General features: G+C 40.5%; 1 protein-coding gene across 1 annotated transcript in view; it reads right to left on the reverse strand.

Annotated features, from left to right (window-relative positions):
- The window catches only part of LOC149167653 (Transducin/WD40 repeat-like superfamily protein), a 336132-nt gene that overhangs the window by 112367 nt on the left and 201792 nt on the right, over positions 1–21973 (reverse strand). The window contains exon 10 of the mRNA XM_089433067.1: positions 17768–17836. Coding sequence (XP_089289193.1) covers positions 17768–17836 — 69 coding nt within the window. The remainder of the gene's footprint in view (positions 1–17767; positions 17837–21973) is intronic.

The raw sequence follows: 21973 nt of genomic DNA on the forward strand, positions 1-21973 counted from the left end.
TGCAGCGATGGCACATAATGCAGTACAGTGATGGTTACAGTCATGATTAATGAAGCGTGATGAGATGCAGCATAGTGATGATGGGTGCAGCGCGGTGAGGTGTAGCATGATGATGAAATGCAGCACAACAATAGGTGAAGGAGTCACCTTGAAGAATCAGTTGAAGCAACATATCTTCAACTAATCTCATGTATCATCTTCTTAGAGATGATCTATGCTCTTATCTAGATAAGTCCAAGTGTTGACTTCTATTGTAAACGTACTATCTCTCTCTCTCTCTCTCTGTTGAACTATTGAAGAACATATAAGAATAATTGATCAAGGGTTTCCCCACATTGGGGTTTGTCCCTGGCTAGCGCCACATCTAGTGTCCTCTTGTCTTAGCTTGTCTTCTGCGATTTATATTTATGTTCTATCTGCAGTTTACTTTAATGCTGATGTGATTGCTAATCTGGAAAAGGTATTGAGCTAACTGTGAAAATTGAAATAAATTGCTCTAAGCATAGAACATACCTAAAATTCACATGGTATCAGAGCTGAGGTGAAGACAATGCCCAAGCAAGAGTGAAAGAGCAATCACTGAAGACAGTTGGGAAAGGACAAAAGGATCAGTGGATTCCTCATCCCTCTTCAAATTCACTGAGGGTGAAGTCGAAGCAGAAAAATATTATCAGAATGGCGTAGCGGAAGTTTCTGATGGCCTACCTAAAGATCACTTCATTAGGAAGTCCGGATCTAAGGGTGGAAGGAAAGGCAGATGCCTTGGTTGCAAAGACACATCTCTTGATGAAGATAACAATCATTCCAGGGGCATCTTCAATGATCAAAGGAATGACAGGTAATGCAGGTCATCAAGGAAATGGCCGACTCTTCAAAGAAAGCAAGGAACCCCAGGTATGAAGAATCAAATGTTGTTTTTGATAAGATAAAGGAGTGTTATCTTGTATTGGCCCTCTCCTTCAGATTCTTTGGGAATCTAGCTTATTGATTGTAGTGCTTCAAGGCACTTCATCGGATAGAAGGGTGCACTCTATCTAATTTGGTAGAGATGGAAACAATCGTGGGATTATACTTGGAGTCGATGCCACCTATCCCGGAAAGGGTGTAGGAAATGTTACCCCTCAATTGAATGAGGGTAACTCGATTCATTTACAGAATCTCTTTTATGTACTTGATCACAAGAAGAACCTGGTGTCCATTTCGACAATGGAATTCAAAGGTTACAGGGTGGCACTCATCGATGGAAAGGTACGTGTTTGAAAATAGAATTTTCAAAGATGTTTTTTAGTTCAGGGTTGTATCAAGTTGCAGGAAGTCCATTGGGGACCATGTCCATTGACAGATAGCATCAGAGGTCTGTGAGTCAGATGGTGACAGGGATGCCTGAATTCAATAAGAGCATGAAAGTACATGTCTGAGATGTACCCAAGGAAAATCTTACAAGGGGACCATTCCCCTCATGTAGCAAGTCCACAAGTTTGGAACAACCCGAGGGGTTTGAGATTCATGATCAGGAATCTCACGTATGCAAGTGGAAGAAAGCCCACTATGGCTTGAAGCAAAACTCCCCGGGCGTAGTATGAGAGGATTGATAGCTGTCAGATGAAGCTGAGATTCACTAAGAGTGAAGCCGATCCAAACCATTGTTTGAAGGTAAGCCGATACCAACACCTTATGAGGGCGACCTATTTCTGACAGGTGCTGACCCTCTCATTTGCAGAAGTAAGAGGGAGTTGGATTCCGGATGTGGACTGCAAGCTTGTGACTACCTCGAGGATCTTAACTTTCAGAAGTTATATGATAGTGATGTCGGACCAGCTTTGGGAAATGCCTCTGAGTTTCATAAACTCATTTGCATTGATGTTCTTGGTGAACTTCTATCCAGACATATGTTTAGTTAGCATGGTGAGCTCATATTTGGTTGAGCCTCACTGGATTGGTGCCAAGAATCTTCTGAGATATCTTTGGGGCACAATCTCTCATGGATTGAGATACGCTGTCGGAAATATGAAGCTGCATGATTATTCGAATGCTGATTGGGTAGGCAGTGTGGAGGATCACTAGAGCACTTCTCAGCATTGGTTCTCTTTGGGTTCTGCTTCAATATCATGGATGAGCAGGAAGCAGAAATCGGTTGCTATAAGCACCGCCGAGACTGAATACATAGCTACGAGAATGATCTCGTATGAAGATGCCTAGTTGTGGAAGCTCTTCAGTGAGCTGTTTGTACACATGATGAATACCACTGTGATTCTCTGTGACAACCACAGGGGGGATTCGATTATTGAGGAATCTTGTATTCAGTGATTGCCCCAACAGATAAACATCAGACACTGCCTTATCTAGGATATGGTAAGTCGATGAGCAAGGAGGCTCCATCACATTGAGATTGATGTACAGGTCGTAGACATTTTGCCAAAGCCTCGGGAAAGGTCAAATCCTGAACGACTTGGAGTTGTTGTGAGACCTTCTTATAAGGGTCCTGCATGTTGCATGCATTGAGCTCTGGGAGCTCTGGTGGGTTTGGGGTACTTAATGGAGCAACATACGACCACAGGGCGACTCACCCTCCCCTGGTGGTGCGCTATGTACAGGATGATAGGTTCAACCTTCCCCTGTGATACCCCGTGGCGACTGTGGAACATGATGATTAGTTCTCCTGTGGGTCGCGATGACTAGTTCTCCCGTGACAACTGTGGAACATGATGATTAGTTCTCCTGTGGGTCGGGATGACTAGTTCTCCTGTGGCAACTCTGAAACAGGATGATTAGTTCTCCTGTGGGCCGGGATGATTAGTTCTCCTGTGGCGACCGTGGGCAGGGTGATTTGTTCTCCTGTGGACAGGATGATTAGTTCTCATGTCGAGGCATCCTACCCATGCAGTCTGGGACTCATGGGAAGTACCTCTCGTCTGATCAATGAGTCGGGAAATGGGGTTAGGGACCATAGTAGTACTATCGATGAACGCATCATTGTATCTACCGTACTCCCTATGATAGGATCACCTCCATTGATTTGGGATCAATGAAACTGATCTGGGATCAATATGAGTGGTTTGAGACACTGTTGTGATATTGATCTGGGATCAATAAAACTGACTTCGGTTCAGTAAGAGTGATGTGACACACTCTCTTCAGATGAAACTGACTTCGGGTCAGTAGAGAATGGTATGAGACATTCTCGATCAATTCTTCTTCTTCATGGTTCAGTAGAGTAAAGCGGAGCAGAGAAAAGTAGAGCAAAGCAGAGTAGAGCAGTGCAGGGCACTGAAGGAAAAGATAGTATAATCGGACGTATGGATCAGCGGATGCAGTTCTCCCTAGTTGAGAGGGAGAGTTAAAATTGGCATCTAGGGCCAAACTCCATGTGGGTCATCTTATTAATGAAAGTTGATATTTTTCTTAGATCCCTCTCATCGAGAGGTGTAGGATTGATCTAAAGATCATCCGATTCCGATAAGTATTCTTGGAGATATGAATTTATTTGTGTTATGGGACAATTCGTCAAGGTCGGCCAGCAACCAAATAAACCCCACTTGTGCTCAACGTTTTAATATAAATAGAGGTGGCCTTCAAGTCATTTCAACACACTTGGGATCTCTTCCTCTCTACTTGTCTTTGGGTTTTAGCAGGAGGAAAGTCCCTAAGGGATAACATTTCCCTAATCCAGAGGGCAGAAGTCGGAACTGTCGGGAACTGTCGGAACCGCCGGAACTGCCGGGAACTGCCGGAACCGCCGAGAACTGCCGAGAACTACCGGAACTGCCGGAACTGTCGCGAACTGCCGGGAATGACGGGAACTGTCAGGAATGTCAGGAACTGCCGGAGTTTCCGGAACTGTCGGGAACTACCGGGACAGCCAGGAACTGTCGGGACAGCCGGGATCTGTCGGAACTGTCAGGAACTGTCGAGAACAGTCGGAACTGCCGAAACTATCGGGAACTGCCAGAACAACTAGAGCATCTATCTCCGAAGGAGAGCAGCATGCAAGGGACAAGCATATATTGGTACAGCTAGCATGCAACAACAAGCAAGCAAGGTGCAGCCAACACATAGGTCAGTATGGCAACATGGTGCAGCAATGGCACATAACGCAGTACAGTGATGGGTACAGTCATGATTAATGAAGCGTGATCAGATGCAACATAATGATGATAGGTGCAGCGCAGTGAGGTGCAGCATGATGACGAAATGTAGCACAATGACAGGTGGAGTCACCTTGGAGAATCAGTTGAAGCATCATATCTTCAACTGATCTCATGTATCATCTTCTTAGAGATTATCTATGCTCTTATCTAGATAAGTCGAAGTGTTGAATTCTATTGTAAACGTACTATCTCTCTCTCTCTCTGATGAACTATTGAAGAGCATATAAGAAGAATTGATCAAGGGTTTCCCCACATTGGGGTTTGTCCCTGGCTAGCGCCACATCTTGTGTCCTCTTGTCTTGGCTTGTCTTCTGCGATTTATATTTATGTTCTATCTGCAGTTTACTTTAATGCTGATGTGATTGCTAATCTGGAAAAGATAGAGCTAACTGTGAAAATTGAAATAAATTGCTCTAAGCATAGAACATACCTAAAATTAACAAAGTTTCTAGAAAATAATAATGGAACCCTAGAGATGAAACGTTGGTATGCTAACTTGATTGTTGATATTCATGATTTAGTTTTTGAAATCTAGGGTTGTAACAAAACCCTAGTAGAGATTGATATTCTAGGGCATAATAATAAAACCTTAGAAGTATAATGTTTTCGATTATTGATATGATTTAGTTTAATGATGAATCTAGGTTTTGTGACGAAACCCTAGTTAATATTGTTGCAATAAGTCTAATGGATGAAACTCTTGATTAATTGTAAACCTAACTAAGTTTCGATCTTGAATGTCTAAAAAAATTGATTTATTGTGCTCTTATTAATATAACAATCCAATTCTATATTGATAAAGTTAACTTCGTGCTCTTGTACACACACACACACATATATATATATATTTGTTTCGTTGTACTTGTTGTTAAGGGTTACAGGTACATAGTCTTCAAGATAATGAAGATGCTTACCTCATATTTGATGATAATCTGGTGATGATTTTGAGCATGAAGGAAAGAGGGGGCTATAAGAACCTCGATGACAGTAAAGTTCGATAAATGACTTTCTTGCCCACTGAAGGAATAACGAAGTTTTGGAAGATCTAAATTCTCCTATGAATTATTGATGCAAAAAGGAAGAGCCTATGTGACTAGAAGAATAACAAAGTTGATGGATTTGTCCCCTAGTTACTTGGATAAAGGGAAGTGTATATCTCCCTAGTTGAGAGGGAGCTTGAAGAGAAATAAATGAGGATGTTTGAAATCGAGGAATAGTTGAAGCTATAGTAATGGATATTCGTGATTGATAAAGTTGTGAACAAGACTTGGATGTTCTTGGAAGAAGTGTTGAGGATGAGTTTGGTGCTGCTGAAAACGTTGAAGTAAAGCTTCTAACTAGATGTGTTTGATATCATAATGGTCTAAGAAACATCAGAATGATTAAGGACCCTGAAGGTTTGTGCTAAACATATATGTATATAAATATTGAAAGTTTATTATTGATTGGGGTTGTGACTATGTAGGATCTCTCAATAAAAAGGTTGAACGTTTGAAGCAAGCTTGGATTGGTGGATACATCTGGTTTAGTTGATAAGGAGAGATGAAGCATCTTGGGGTGACAAGATGCTTGGGAGTACATTTGGTCGGCTCGTGATGATGTCTAGATCCCGAAGTAGGGAGGGTGGAGTTGGTTTTAGAGCTCTGACCTTGGATAGGCACCTAGATCCCTGGGTTGGTGTTAGAGTGGAAGCCCGATGGTACCTAGAGTGGTTGAAGCTTGGAACACACCTTGGTCCCAACAGGATTAGATACCTTGGTCAAGTATCTAATCTGTAGCAATGCGTGTGTTGTGACTCTTTGTAAAGTATATCACTTTGAGATCTTCCATGTACCTAAGTATATATGTAATTATGAATACCTCCCTAGTTAAGAGGGAGTGTTGAAAAATGTAACTAGTGTCGATCTTCATAATTGTACTTGAGTCATTATGTAATGTATTTATCAAAAGGGAAAAGGTATTTTTTATTGTAAAAAGAGATTGACTTATTAAAGCATGGGTTTCATGCTTGGGTCAATGGTCTATAGGTCAAGCCTCCATTGTAGGCTTCTAGGTTTGTGCCTTGTTACCACTCAAAATAGCAAGGGTCCAAGGAAGGGATCCTATAGAGCTACTACTAGGTCAAGAAGCAACAATGGAGCAATAGCCCACTGTCACTTCAACTATAGCTCCCCGTTCTTTATGGATTTTCGCCGATGGGAGGCAACTCGGTATAAGAAGAATCACAAGGATGAATAGATCAATGATGGGATGAGGAGTGACTCAAGCCTATTCACAAGAGAGACCAATGTTGCGTGGGAGCGCCCCCCCTCCTCGATCCCGCTCCCAATCCGCGCTCCGAGCGGGAGCGGGTCGGGAGCGCGCTCCTGTGAAAAATTTGCACTCCCTGCCTATTTCCGGAGCGAAGCAACGAGTGTCGTTCCCATCGCTCCGAAAGCGGTCAAAGAGCCATCGCTCCCGACCGCTCCCGGGTTATAAAAATCGCTCTTGGAGCGACGAGAGCGAACTTCGCATTAAAAAAAAAAAAAAACGGTGGAACAAAAAATCATTTTTTTTGGATATAAAGTGAGGGAGGGAGGGAGGGAGGGTTTCATTTCATCATTGTGAGAGTGAGAGTGAGATTGAGAGTGAGATTGAGATTGAGAGAGGGTGAGAGTGAGGAGCAAGGGGAGAGTGAGAGAGAGCAAGGAGAGAGTGAGGAGGAAGGAGAGAGCAAGAGAGAGCAAGGAGCAAGGAGCAAGAGAGTAAGAGAGCAAGAGAAAGAAAGGAGCAAGGGGAGATTGGATGCCAAAGAGGTAGGCTCTACAATATTGAATAGAGTGTCTAGCAATATTTTTTTAATGTTTATTCCTAAATAAATAAATAAATTTCTCTCTATTTCCAATTTCCATTCCCATTCCATTTTTTTAAATTTTGTAGATTCAAAACTTCAAATTTCAAACATCATGGTTATATTTCTTGGCATTTTCTTCTTCTTGGTTCCTTTTTTGGTTATTATGGTGCTCGAGAGTAGAAAAAGGAGGGTTGAAATTGAAAATGAAGAAGGGGATTTAGAAGGGGGACATAGTGGATTTGATGAAAACCCTGGTGAGGAGCTAGAGGAGAGTGAACATGAGTTAGCTCAAAAAACTAAACAAGACCAAACCCCATTGTGGAAATATGTTAATAGGCCTGAAGCAGGGAAAGGGGGCGGAACCACTAAATTTCATTGCCCCCATTGCAACAATAATTACACAAGTTCATACACCCGTGCCAGAAAACGCCTCTGCGGGAAAATGCCATGGGATGGAGATAAACAAATAGGAATCAAAACTTGTACAGGTGTGTCAGCAGCAAATAGAGCCAAATACATAAGGGAAGAGGAGGAAGCCCAATACAAATCTAAAAAATCAAAGGGTTTCTTTGAACCAAGCTCACAATCACATGCACAAAGAACTCCTTCAGGATCCTCCCAAGGCAGTGGATATGGAGGCACAGGGTCACCAGGTTTAAGGCGTAGAACCATATCAGATTTCCTTGATGAAGGGTGTAGGAATGATGTGGATTCAAAAGTTTACAGGTTTCTCTATGCATGTGGGATACCATTCAATGTTCTTCACTCACCTTATTGGCACAAAATGGTTTTTGCCATAAATGATGCCCCTAAAGGATACAAAAGCCTGGATATGACAAGGCAAGAACCGTTGGACTTGATCATGAAAAAGCAAAAATATCACATTCTTTGAATAGAATGACAAGTTCTTGGACTGACCATGGGGTATCCATTGTATCTGATGGATGGACAAATGTAAAAGGCAAGCCATTGATAAATGTTCTTGCTATGTCTGTTAGTGGTGCCATCTTTCTTTCAGCATATGATTACTCAGACAAGTTCAAGACCGGCATCAACATTGCAGAACCATTACTTGAAACAATTGACCGTATTGGGCCATACAATGTCATCCAAGTCATCACTGATAATGCTCCTAATTGTAAGGCAACGGGAGATATTATTGAGGATAAATACCCCAACATATTTTGCTCTGGGTGTTTGGTTGACACAATGAACCTTTTGATGCATGATATCGTTAAGAACAAAAACGAACAATACAAATGGATTGGTGATTTGTACAAGAAAGGCAAACAAATGATAAAATTTATTACAAATCATAGCAATACCCATGGCCTTTTCCGCAGTCACTCAAGATTGGAGTTGTTGAAGATTGCGACAACTAGATTTGGTAGCTATTACCTCACCTTCAGGTGCCTTTTGAAGGTAAGAGAGTCGTTAGCTAGCATGGTATCAAGTCCACATTGGCAGGTATTAAAGGAAAGGGCTACAAATGCAGCTGACAGGCAAGGTTTTGAACAGGTGGAGGAGGCCGCTCTTGATGGTATGTTTTGGGCACATGTGAGGCAAGTATTGGATTTCACCAAGGCCATTTATCACATGATTCAGTTTGCAGATATAGATAAACCAATGATTGGTGAGGTGTATGAGCAGATGGATACCATGTTGGGGCAAATAAAAGATATTGTTCATAACAATGATCCCAACTTGTACAAATTGATTCACGATTGTGTGTGTATACGGTGGGATAAACTTAATGTTCCACTACATTGCTTGGCATCTATCCTTACGCCAAAATACTACTCTACATCTTGGTTGGGCCAACCTGCACCAGCGGGTGGGGTTAGGGCCAAAACCCTTATAGATGAAGAGGTATCTACAGGATATTTTGGAAGCATTAGAAAAGTTGATACCTGATAGGGAGGAATGTGCTAGTGTGCGTCTTGAAATAGGCAGATACTTCAGTTGCACTGGTTTGTTTGGTGCCTTTCATGCAATGGAAGATAAAGCCAGATTTGATGCTCTCACATGGTGGGAATCATATGGCGGCCATGGACTTTTGCCAAAATTGGCAAAAAAAGTTCTCTCACAGGTTGTAAATACTTCTTTTGCAGAGAGGTGTTGGAGCACCTACAGCTTCATACATAATGTGAAAAGAAACAAACTCAATGAAAACCAGGCAGAAAGCTTGGTTTATGTGCACTACAACATGAGGTTGTTGAGTCATTACTGTGATCGGGCTTATGAGGATCCAACGTATAAAATTTGGGACAACCACCCAGAGGATGATAATTTGGAGGATGGCACTATACATCTTGAAAAACTGGAAGCGGAACTTATAAGAGAGGAAGATGAAGCAACAACCATGCCACCTCCACCATCCAGTAGCAGTGCTCGAGTTCCGAGTCTTGTTCCTTTGCTGTCGCCGCCTCCATCTACACCCTCACGTGGAGGGCATGTGCCTTCTGGTTCAAGTCATCAGTCTGTGCAGGAGACTCCTAGAAGACCACCACGACCTGCTCATACATTAAACACTTCTCGTGGCAAGGGCCACATGTAGTAGTAGATAATAGATTTACAATTTACTTGTCTTTTCTAGTTTCTATTAGTTTTCATAACTGTTGAGTCTTGACTCTTTCATATCATAATGATATTTTTTGTAAACAATATATGACTGTGACAATTTAAGTTTGAAGTTTGAAGTTGGCAATTATAACTCATTGATGGTGATTCTGAATTATGAATATGATGTTTTGTGAAAGTTGTTTCATTTCATTTCATAATTCATTTTATAACATTTCATTTCATGTTAGATATTATTTCTTGTAATGGTTAAACTTAGCTTACAAGTACAGCTTTGGTGATCAATGATGATAAATGTTATATATTGAATTTTCAATTTTGAAAGCTTGAAGTTGAAACTTTAAGATTGATGAATCATGATTCACAACTATGAGACTCAATATGTTTATGTTACTAACTTGTGGACGTGGTTGATGAAGATTATAACTTCTAGATGATTGATGTTATATGGTTGATGGTTCAATGACCAATCTATGTTTTTTTATGTTTTTTATATCTAATTCATCATTCTACATGTTTTTGTTGACATATATGTATCAAAATATAAAAAATATATATATTATATAAAAATCGCTCCGGGATTCGCTCCCAAACCAGGAGTTTTTGAAAATGTCGCTTCCACTCCCGTTTTTGCTCCCGCTCCCTGCTTTCGCTCCCACTCCCAAGTGACACTGAGAGAGACTCAATCAACTGGCTTACTTGATTTAGAAGCAAGGTGGTAGCCTCTCTAGGAAAGGCTAAGGGGATACTTAAGCTTAGGTTTGGAGAATTTACCTTGACAAGAGGTATTCCAGACCTGAGGATCCTTAAGGAGAAGTGGATTCTATGTAATCCTTGTAAAATTTGAGTTACAAAGTTGTGGGACCACAAAGAACCCAAGTGGACCCAAACTAGGTCAAGGATTTGTGGGGTTGATCATCAATAGATGGGCTTGACTAGGTTTGGGAGGAGAATAGGATCAAAGGGATAATTATCTTTTGGCATTGAAATGCAATGATCCAAATGAGGACACTAACCCAAAGCAACCTAGGGAGAGGAATGATCCTGTGGCTAGGGCTTGCAACATCTTGAGATTCCACAGATTTAGCTCAAACTTGGAGGACCCCTTGAGAAGGCCCCAGCGTAGTTGTGGACCAAATTTCAAGGGTTTCAGATGGCTATAAAAGATTTCACTTGATGCCTTAGGAGACCTTCTAGGGTTAGTCCTAGAGAGAGGAGAAAGTGGTGAAAAGATGTTCAAGTGACCACCAAGGGCTAGACCAGTGCCTTGCCTTAGGGAGAGATGGAGTCAAGGTGATTTTCAGATTTGGAGAAGCTTTCACCCAATCAAGGAGACCTTAGGCAACTTTGCATGGCATCTAGGGCATGAACTCGACTACCAAAGGTATTTATACTTCAATGTGCAAGATTCGATGACTTATCAAGGTAATATCAATAAATTTCAACCTCTAGGAACATTCATTCACCATACAAGACACATGTAATATATGCAACACATCAAAAGTCCGAAATTCCACAATTTCGCATTAATTTAGGGCAATTTCAGATCTAGAGAGCAAAAATCCCATACATTATTCATGTGACAAGATAAATGTAAAGATAAACATGAAAAATAGCACTTACATGTATAGTGAGTATATCCAATCATCAAATCAAGACATAATTTGAAGCTCCAAGATCAAGAGATAGTAACCAAACATCAAAATTCATCCATGAAACCAAACTCATCCTCCAAAAGGAAGTGCAAAATTCTCACAAGAGATACTAATCCAATCCAAGTGATGATGAGAGGAATGAATGAGCCTCTCATCTATTTATACAATCCAATAAGGGATTCAAATGGCCTAATTTGCCTAATTTAGCCCCAAATAATAAAATAATGTACAATAGTGATATAACTTGGTGACAAGCCCACCAAGATAGCTCCAAAATAGAAAGATAAGCCTCTCAAGAGGGAAAAATAGTAAACATGATGAGTCGTTGGGCCATTAAGAAGGCCTAGTGGAGTCCAAAGCATGCCAAGTTGAGATAATAGGCTCCAAACACACTATTCAAGGGGTTGGCCCCTTGATATCCAAGCAAGTCATATGTGGTGTCCCCAAGTGGGTGTGGGGGCACAATGACATCCTCATGGGTCTCCAAGTGGATCGGTAATGTTTGTAAACCATCTATAACGGCTAGAATGATGAAATGTGTCCTCCCTCTGTTTCCCATGGCAAGACACATCCTCATCTGGGCCCTGGAACATCTGCCAAGTGTATGGTACAAGTGTGAAGCCAACTGCGCATGGTGATCCAGGTGCATCATCCTCATCCAAAAAGGTGGAACACGAGCAATCAATGAATGGTGATGGGGGATCCATGAAGTGATCTTTGCTATGGTGGAGGCCCATGGCTCTCAACACTCACCCTACAAATGCCAATGTGACCCTCTAGAGGGCTTAGACCCCGTATAGGGAGACCAAACCCCAAATGGAGACCCACCTACAATCCTGTATAAGGTCCAATTCATCCCCTCACCTTCCAGTACAAAAAATCATTAGAGTGATCAAGTAAAAGAGCTTACAAACCATGGAAAACAAGTGGATACTTCATAGTGGCATGCCCTTCCATAGTGGACTTTGGCATCTAGAGGTGTCTCCAAGCTCAATAAAGAGGTTAACCAAGGAGCTTATTAGGTGGTTTCAGTCTCTAAAGGGGGGTGACATGTCCATGGTACATCCATCAAATGGTAGGTGGCATGCGATATAGTGATGGAATGGAATGGGGCATGAAGGGGAAGCTCCAGGCCATATGCCATGGTATAGGGTAGCTAAAATAAGGAAAGGCCACACTTGGGTATATGGATGTAGGAGGGGGAAATCGTGGTACATGAGTTACCTCGGCCTTTGTTTTTCCACCCTTCTTCATATGCCTTTTGCTTTTTTATTGATTTTACTTTTATAATTGCTTGGGGCTCTAGGGGATGAGAGCATGATGTGTAGGATATAGCAGTAGATACCCCCTTAAGGTGGGGCAGTTCATTGCCCACCAGGGGTTGGGACAATCATGGGATCCTTAATGATTGAGAGGGGTCATCTAGGGCCCATAGGAACCAAGGTGATGGCCAAAGATAAGTGGCAGAGCTCATGTTTGGCTTTTGCCCACACGTTAAATTTGTATGCCCCAACCATCTTTTGCATTTTGTGGTACACTTCCTGTTGAGAGTGGCAAAATTATGCCTTTTCTTTTCTTTTTCGCTGCATCAACCTCTGGGGCATCGTTCCAGGCCCGACCCAAGGTGTGGACAAGGGGAAGGGGAAGTTAACCCCTTGTGGACATAGTGGACAAATGTGGACCCAGATGGGGAAAATAATGAATGGGGTTGTAATGAGCAGAAGGGGAGTAATGTATATGGTATTAGGAAGAGGGACCACGCAACCAAAATCAGGGTTTCCCATGTAGTGTCATCCCTAAAGCTTAGTAGCCAATAAAAGAGATCTCACAAGACTAGGATACAAGGTTAACCATCGAATTGGGTAGATAAGACAAGAGTACATACCTAGTCCACTCTTTCCTCCGAATCCCCCCACTAATCCATGCCCACAAGTGTCCATGATAAGTAAACAAAAATACCCAACTACACAATGAAAATTCATAGGGGTTGGAAAGCCCACCTTCAAAAATACGATCATAACAGATAAGCGAGGGCCCACATGGTTGGCTCAGGTGGAGGAGAAATGGCACATTGAGCTAGCTGGAGGCTACAAGGGGTTGCTAACTGCCAGTTGGCGACCATCTAGGAGAAAAAAATATTATATGAATATCACCCACAAAGTGGTGGGTAACATGTCTTATGTCAAAAATCAATGTCATAACGTACAAGACCCTTCTTGCATTCGTTATATTAAAGAAAGAAATTTATTTGAGTCATGTTGACTCCTCCACCATCAAGTTGGCCTCAAGCAACTGTCTGGTCAGCCTCATGAAGGGCACGTCAACCTTATGAAGACTATATATAAAGAAGCATTCGACCTTGAAGATGGCACCAACGAATCTGCAATGCAATTTAGGAAATACTTTCGTATAAGTAAGAGAAACATATGAAGAGGAATAAAGGCATTAAAGGGGCTTAGTTTCTATAATTGCAAGAACCGAAGTTTTCTATGATTGCAGGAGCAAAAAATAAGAGATGTCAAGAAGCGTCAAAACTCTTGTTCTTGAAGACCTGTTTTTAGAAAAAGGCTACTTCAACTGAAAGGTTGACTTGATGGATGGAGAGAGGTTTAGGTCAAGGGTCTAGGATGGTCTCAATTTGATTTTGATTCTACTAAGGAAGAGTTTGACTGGGTTTTCCCCTCCTTAGGGGTTTTGCCCTGGCTAAGTGCCTACATCTTGTGTTCTCTTGTTGTCTTTGAAGTTTTGGCAAATGTCTTGATGATAAAATGTAATAACAAAGAAGAAGAAATAAGAAATATCACAAAAAATTGTCAAGTAATAGAGAAATCAGTGCTGCCCTAAATTTCTCAACAAGGAGGAGTGTTGAAATGTAACTAGTGTCGCTCTTCATAATTGTATGAGTCATGACTTGATTATTGTTGCATTTGTCAAAAGGAAAAAGAGAAAGAAAAATACTTTTGTAAAAAGAAAATTATTTATGTTTCTTGCCCATTGTAGGTCAAGCACCCATTGTGTGCTTTAGGATTTGTTGAGTCATGTAAAAAGGTCAAAGTCGTGATGTAATAGGCCACTTCTGGCTCAAGAAACAAGAAAAGAAAAATTATATTTTGTAAAGATGAGTCTAGAAGCCCACCAAAAGATGAGTCATCCATCCCTACAAGTCGGCCTAGAAGAGGCCCAATCTAGCCCTCAAGAAGCCTATAAAAGGAGGAGCTCGACCTCATTTAGAGACACACATCAAGCAACAAGTTTCTGATTTGATCTAGAGCAAGAAAGAGGAGCAAAATAACTAGAAAGAAGCAACGAAGAAAAGGAGGAACGAAATTTCTGTTTTGGCATCTCTACAAGGTCACACGTGCGAGTTTCTTGGAGGAAACTAGTGTTGAGATTTGTAGCTTGGGAGGTACTCCAAACCCTAGGCTTGAGGGTTGTGGAGGAGTTGGCACACAAGTGTGGCTTGTGGTCATGAAACCCAAGCTTGGGGTTTTGTACCCATCAATGTTGGGGCCAAAACCATAGAGAGAATTGGACATGTGAAGGATGGAAATGATAGAGGATGTAGAGATGAATCCAACGCATCGAGAATCATCAAAGTTGAAGTTGTCCTTGTGGAGATATTAATTTTTGAAGTTAAGAATGAGCAAATTGTCTAGAGAAGTCAAGTCGACCTTAACATGAGGTGACCATAGATGAGTTAGACGTTTTCCTAGATACTTGTATAAAAAGAGGTCGAGTGGGAGGCTATTTGAGAGATCCAAAGTGCATTCGCATCAAAGGAATACCTCTACGATTTGGAGAAGTGACTGAGGTAGCGAAGTAGGAAGGCAAGGGGTCGAGTTTGGAGAGGGTTTGTCTCTTTCTAGGGTGTAGTTTCTTTGACAGCTTGGTCGCAGGTCTTAGGCGGTCCACAAGGAAGGTTTAAGGACGTGTCTTGGACAGATTGCAGTGCAAGCTCACTGTAGACCCTAGTCCTTGGTCAAAGGTATGTTTAAGAGTATTTTCTGTGCATATAATTGATGTTGGTATATTTGTTTAGGGCCACAGTAAGGTGTTGTAGGAACATCACTATTGAAAGATCGTTGGTGTGGTTTGGGACTGCTAGGAAGGCACCTTTGCCCTAGCCGTAGACTTTTGAAGTAGGTTGCATCCCACACAGAGATAGTTTCCTTGTCTATGAGAGTCAAAACCTTGATGTAGCCTTTTGTGGGATTGTAGGAGCCTTGAGGTGGTGTCTTGAGGCCAAAATAGTGTAGAACGGTAGCTAGAAGGTCAGCACAGGTAGGAAGCAAGGTTGGACAAGGAAACCAGTAATTGGCACAGGGATTTAGGGTTGTTATGATGCCCTAACCAGACTGCTACATGCACAAAAATCAAGGTCAAGGAGGCAGCAGCAATGAGTTGTAGATGTCACGTTGTTGATGGTTGGATGATAGAAGGATGAGTGTCCTAGAAGAGGACAGTTGGAGGAGTTTGTTATCAGCCAAGAGGAAGCATTTCTTAGGTGGTTGGATGCCCTAACCATAGTGCAGATGCTACAGCAAGGATTGGTCACTAGTGGTCTATTGGAGGGCAGCGTGAGAGTTGACCGAGTTTGGATGGTGGATTAGGCATTTATGGTCTATTGGAGGGCAGGGTGATATTGCCCAAGTTGGAGCCCGGTGTGCACCATCTTCATGGACTTAGGTGGTTGCTACTAGCTAGAGTGGAGAAGGACCTCAAGGGTGTGATCAGCCAAGAGCAGTTTGTGCAGCCCTAGACTTGTCTTGTGGAGAAGGACATCTACAGCAGAGGAAGGGCAGTCCTCCTAGCCCGTGTTCATTGTGGAAGATGGGCATCTTGCAGTGATAGGTGGAAGCCCTTCGTTGCCCTATGTTAGTCTTCATTGGAGCAACGCAGGAAGACTATAGTGCGCTGAAGTCCCTGAGTAGCTAAGGAGCAACAGTGGGCAGTTGTGAGTTGTTCAAAAAAGGAGTTGTGAACAACTTGACAGGAGTCTCGATGTGTTGTGCCCTTGATGGACTAAGGTACAACTAGTGAGCCAAATGGATAGCTGAGGTTCAATGGCCAAATGGACTTGGATATTTGATAGAGGCAGTGCTACAAATCGAGAGCCAACAAATCGGGCAAGTACAGGGTACGACTAAGAGGAGCTGAGAGAGAATGTGACAACCAGATGGTCAAAGTATCTTATTGAGGGTAGATTGGTTGTTAATGGACTAACACCAAGCCCAAGTTTTGTATTCTTGTACTAGTGGATATTTGAGGGCCATTATCCCTGGTACATGAGCCATAGGCTGTTGTATTATTCAGTTGGATTAATATAACGAAGTTGGGTTATTGTACAAAATTGTGTAAAAAAAAGGTTGTGTATATTTTGTGCACTAGTAGATTTAATGTTGTTTATATTCCGTTGTGCAAAGTAGCTTCGTTGTGATTCTTGGTTTGGTAGCGTCAATGATTTAAGATTTTATCCCAGACACTAGGAACGTGGAAAAACAATAACTAGGTTTTCCTCAGGACCAGAATCGCAGAGAACTGATTGATGTGTGGCTGGGTTATCTTTTGGTGGTCGGTCTTGGGTCAAGGTCTTGGAGGTCTTCATTGAATTGATTCTATGAGGAGTTTCTGGGATTTCCCGTTGTGGATATTTCCCTGGCTTGGAGCCTATTTCTGGTGTTCTTTGTTTGCATTATGATCTTTTTGGCATCTGTCTTGATGATTAACTGAACACTATAATAATAATGATGCAATAATTTAATATCACAAGAAAGTGTCAAAGTTAAAAATAAATAAAAATAAAGAAACCTAACTACTATTCTCCCCTAGATTTCTCAACATCAAAGCTTATGTAATTTATCCAAAAGCTTCTACAAAAATCATTGACCCTCTTAACAAACCCATTTTTCAAGTCTTTGAGGAAGGAGCAAGTGGGCTTACTAAGGATAGTGAGTGAACTTACCCTTGTCTTTTAAATCTAGATCCACTCCATTTCTCTTCAACTGTGTTGATCCTTGACCCCATATGCCCTAAAAATATATTGGAAAGCTAAGGCAATGATCTTCTACCTTCTAATCACTTTATTTTCTTTCAAAATGTTTTATACTATTTTGATGGGGTTTACTCTTCATAATCACCTTATAATTTCTTGATTGTGTGTGTAGGGATCTTCCCTTTGAACTTAAAGCTTGAGATTACCTTCAAAACCCCAAAACCATAGCAATCCTATATTAGGGAGAATGCCCCTTGAGCCCGAGGAGAACCAACCAGAAGTGAGAAGAGGATTGGTGAGGTGACAGTAGCCCCCTCTTGAAATACATATGATCTTGCACTTGAGCTTTTGGACTTTATCTCTGGAAGTGCAAGATCTTGCAATACCAATAAAGCAGAACCAACCAAGAGTGAGAAAATCCAAGTGGAACAAACAATATCTGATTTAAAAGTAAAACTACTAGTCCGCAGTTTATAAAAATCATTTAATGCACCATGTCAAACTATTTCATTCATCCATCATACAAATGCATGAAAGTAGCACTGAGTAAGGATCAAACCGCAAGTCCCAAAATCGGAGACTGCCACCATGACCACCAGTAACGAATACATTTTTGCTTTCAGAATCACTGCAATCCAAGAAAAGGGAATACAAAGTGAGTCATTTACAACATGCCACAAATTGCTAAAGAACAAACTACCTTAAATAACATAACTTCAACAAAAGAAGCACATAAATTTTAAAATATAAAAATATGGGTCTCAAGTCCTGCAATGCCTATTGAAAAGGAAGTGAATTGTACAGATATTTGAGAGACAAAATAATAGGCCTCCATGGATAGATGTTCACTAATAAGTCTTTTCAGAACATTATAGGGCAATTTTTATATCCCGTTCATAAAAAGTCACACTATTCTGTCAAAAACAAGAAAGTACAGTTCAATACAAAACTATAAACTGGTCAAAAAAAATAGTTATATTATTTTGCAAAATTTATCGATCATAAGACATAATAGGGCCAAATTTATGGAGTATTCTGCTCGTAGCTGGCTATTTTCTTCACATTAGGCACTATATACTCACTGAAACTCATAAGATGTCATGCCTTAAGTTCGATCCACATATACACCAAGAGAGAAAAGGTCTAAGTTTACCACTTCAAAAAGAGTGTGACAATCACATTCATTGAATCCGGATCTATATTTCAATATGAAATTCATCATCCTTTTTCTAGCTTATAAATTATAATTCATTAAAAAGAAAAGTCACAAGAAAAACTAATTGTTATTAGAAGACTTAATCTGCATGAGATGGCACTTTGCAAACAACTAAAGAGTTATCATCACAATAGTGTAGCAATAGATGTGGTGTAACACTGTATTAAGTCAGGAGTTGTATATACAGGATTAACTTCTGCCACTTCCAAACACCATATATGGTTCAAAACCAGCATACAGAATTGCAGTTCATATGTTAATACTTTCCCCAGAACTGTTTTATCAATTATTTAAATGAGATTATGCAATTATATAGGAATGCAAAGTGCAGTGGTTTAAACCAATGTTGCGTTAATCACGATCGCAATTAAATCCACGAGGTTTTGGAAAAAAGAAAAAATCATAAAAATGGAGATAAAATCGGTAAAAATCAACAAAATTTAAAAAATAAAATAAAAAATTACAATTTAATCGGCCGATTTAATCTTTTCAGAAAAACATCGTGATTAAATCACAGTTTTCGCAACATTGGTTTAAACTTTAAGGCGTAGCCACTACACAGTCATTTCATTTGAAAATTCTTAAAGTAAAATCGGCTTTTGAGTTATATTCTAGTAGCTTGATCAGCACACAATACAGACACTGAATAATAAGTCACCAAATTGAGAAATTGCCACTATGACAGAAGAAATCATTAGTTGAATTTATTAGAACTGAAGTCTATTAATGTGAAGACCAATCGATGAGCAAAGATCGGTGATAAATCATGTCTGGATATATTTTCATAAGTATGAGCTATTCAATGCACAGAGGTCACTTTTAGAACAACAAAGTAATGCTAATGTAACATGTTGAATAAGGTAACTCCTTGATCACCCCTTAATGACAAATCTGTTAACTTTTACCCCAAGCATGTCACAAATTTTACAAATTTATCCTTCATCAAAGGCTTAACACAAAAATTCAATCTCCTTGTTTGTCATTTTCTCCAGGATAAAGTGGTGGTGCACTCTATATGTATTGTTTTCAAATGAAAATATGGGGTTTTGACTAGCCTAAATACACATTGATTATCACAGAAGGCAGTCGCTTCACTTTATTGAATGCCTATATCATCCAGAACTCTCCTTAGCCACACTGGTTCACGTGAAGCTCCTAGCACAGTTTTGTACTATGCATCCATGGAAGATAAAGCAATTGTAGCCTGCTTCTTGTTGATCTATGAAACACATGAATCCATATTAAACAAAAATATCCTGAAGTAGATTTTATATCATCTAGTGAACCTGCTCAATATGAATATGTCAAGTTTGTCAAATTGAGCCTATCATTCTTGACAAACTCAACACCAAGTTCCTCCATTCCTTTCAGAGACCTCTCAAATCTTATTGCAGCCTTATATTATACAAATCTTGGCCAAGTAATGAACCTGAAATCAAAAGTTACAAAAAATCCAATTTCTTTGGTCCATAGCTTCAAGCCTGTCTCAATCAGTATCTTTGATGGCTTACACAGTTTCACCATGGTTTGAAACAAAATAATAATTTGATTAATAATCCAATATAAATCAGACTTGAATGTGTAACTTGCAAGCATGTAACAAATCCATCGTAATAATCATGGGCGATGGCACATTGGTTCAGGCTGTGAATGACCCATGCACCAATGTTTTGGTTGGAGAGGAATGGGGTTTCAAGCGGTGTTTCAAAAACCAGCTGAATTGGAATCAGAATGATCCGGATTTAAATAGGAACGCAACAAATTACAGAGATAACCATAAACATAGAGGTGCAGCAGAAATAATAGTTCATTTCATTAATGTAAAATACTGAAATATGCTTACAAACAGAAATGGAAATAAACCAGCTAGGGCAATGGTAGCTTATCTTTGAGAAAAGATGTGGCGGCTACATGCCTCTGAATTGTCTTACAATGAGGCTCAAAGGCCTATTTATTGTTGAGAAACAATGGAAAACCCTAAACATCCAAAAACCTAACCCTAGAAGATGAAATGCCAAACTATGGGCCCTGTTTGGGTAAATTGGTACATCAACTTCCCGGGGTCGTAACTTTGGCATACGATCTCCGTTTGACGCGCACAATATCTCATTAGAATGATCTATCTGAGAACTACAACTTTGGGAATAGCAACATCGGTCCATGGACCCATGTTGCTCCCAGTTTTCCCAAAAAACGTCGTCTAGGGCCTCAAAACGGCTCCGAAAGTTCAAAACCTGAAAAACTGCTAAAAATAGTAAACTGTGCTATAATTAAGGAAACTAAAAAGCTGAAAGAAACAATGGTGGGGGTCCAAGTGGACTTGGCGGGTGGCCACCAATATCCACCTGGATCACAGAACCAGCTGGATTTGCTAGTTTAACGTCAATTTCTAACAGACCAAGACATCTTTAGACAGTATATCAGGTTGCTTGGATTGATCCTCATGAGGGGTGTTACCACCAAAACTAACACGGTTTGCTAAGGTCTTTACGAACCACTAAGATGACATGCGCAAGACAAGTGCCCATGATCCATAAATTGCCATGGATATTCACTGGGAAACTCATCACAACAGATCTGATAAATTTATACTGAAAATTTGAAATCTATACTATGAGGATTAATTTTCTTAAACTTCTAGATTTATTAAGTTATTATTTTTATACATGTAACATAGAAAATGCAAAAAATAGAGAACAAACAAAAGTACAATCACTTACAACCATAACAACACAAAATATGACTTGGGAAACCCTTTCAAGAGAAAACCCAACTGGAAGGTGAGGTTGCTTTGCTCTTTCTTTCTCTACGGAAATAGGTGCAAGCACAAAGCAGTGAGATTTGTGGCCCATGGGTTGCTATAGTATGCAAACCCTCTCTATTAGCTCTCTCTCTATATCCACTCTCAACTACTCTACTCATCTATGGAAAGAAATGCACTCAAATAGAATGGAACCCCTTTTCCTCCTCGTGGCCTGGTTATATCACACTAGTGGATAAGTTTGACTCCTTCAACACTTAACTAGAGTTACAATATCGACTCTTCTAGGGTCTTTTTCATCATGATCACATGGCTATCCCCTTTTCCATGGATAATGGGGGCTGACATGGCATCTTCTCGAATTATGGTGGTCAAAACAGGAAGGTCAACATCCGAGTGGCATAACTTTCACATACGAACTCTGATTTAGACGATTCTTGCACGATTGGAAAGGAATCTATGTAGAATAGTGCTAGAGAGTATTGCACTTAAGCGGCAAAGTTTAACCCCACAAAAAATTCCTTTTGATACCTCAAACTGCTTTCGGAAGGTTTCAAACCCCAATTCACCAAACAAGGACCCGTAGGTAAAAATCATCATGTGAATTGATTCCTTTAGCTTTTCCACTCTAAAAGCTTGAAGATGGATGGAAAATAATATAATGATCCAATCTGGATCATACATCCCCATTTTTGGGAGACTTTTGATCCCCAAAGGCTTCTCCTAAAGGAGGTGAGGAAATTTCCCCCTTCCCACCTCTCAAGTGTACCATTTAGCTTTTCCTAGAA

Source organism: Pinus tabuliformis, chromosome 5_1 (genome assembly GCF_031772625.1).
Source record: "Pinus tabuliformis cultivar Carrire ecotype Pingquan chromosome 5_1, CPIR1, whole genome shotgun sequence".
In the NCBI taxonomy this organism is placed as follows: domain Eukaryota; kingdom Viridiplantae; phylum Streptophyta; class Pinopsida; order Pinales; family Pinaceae; genus Pinus; species Pinus tabuliformis.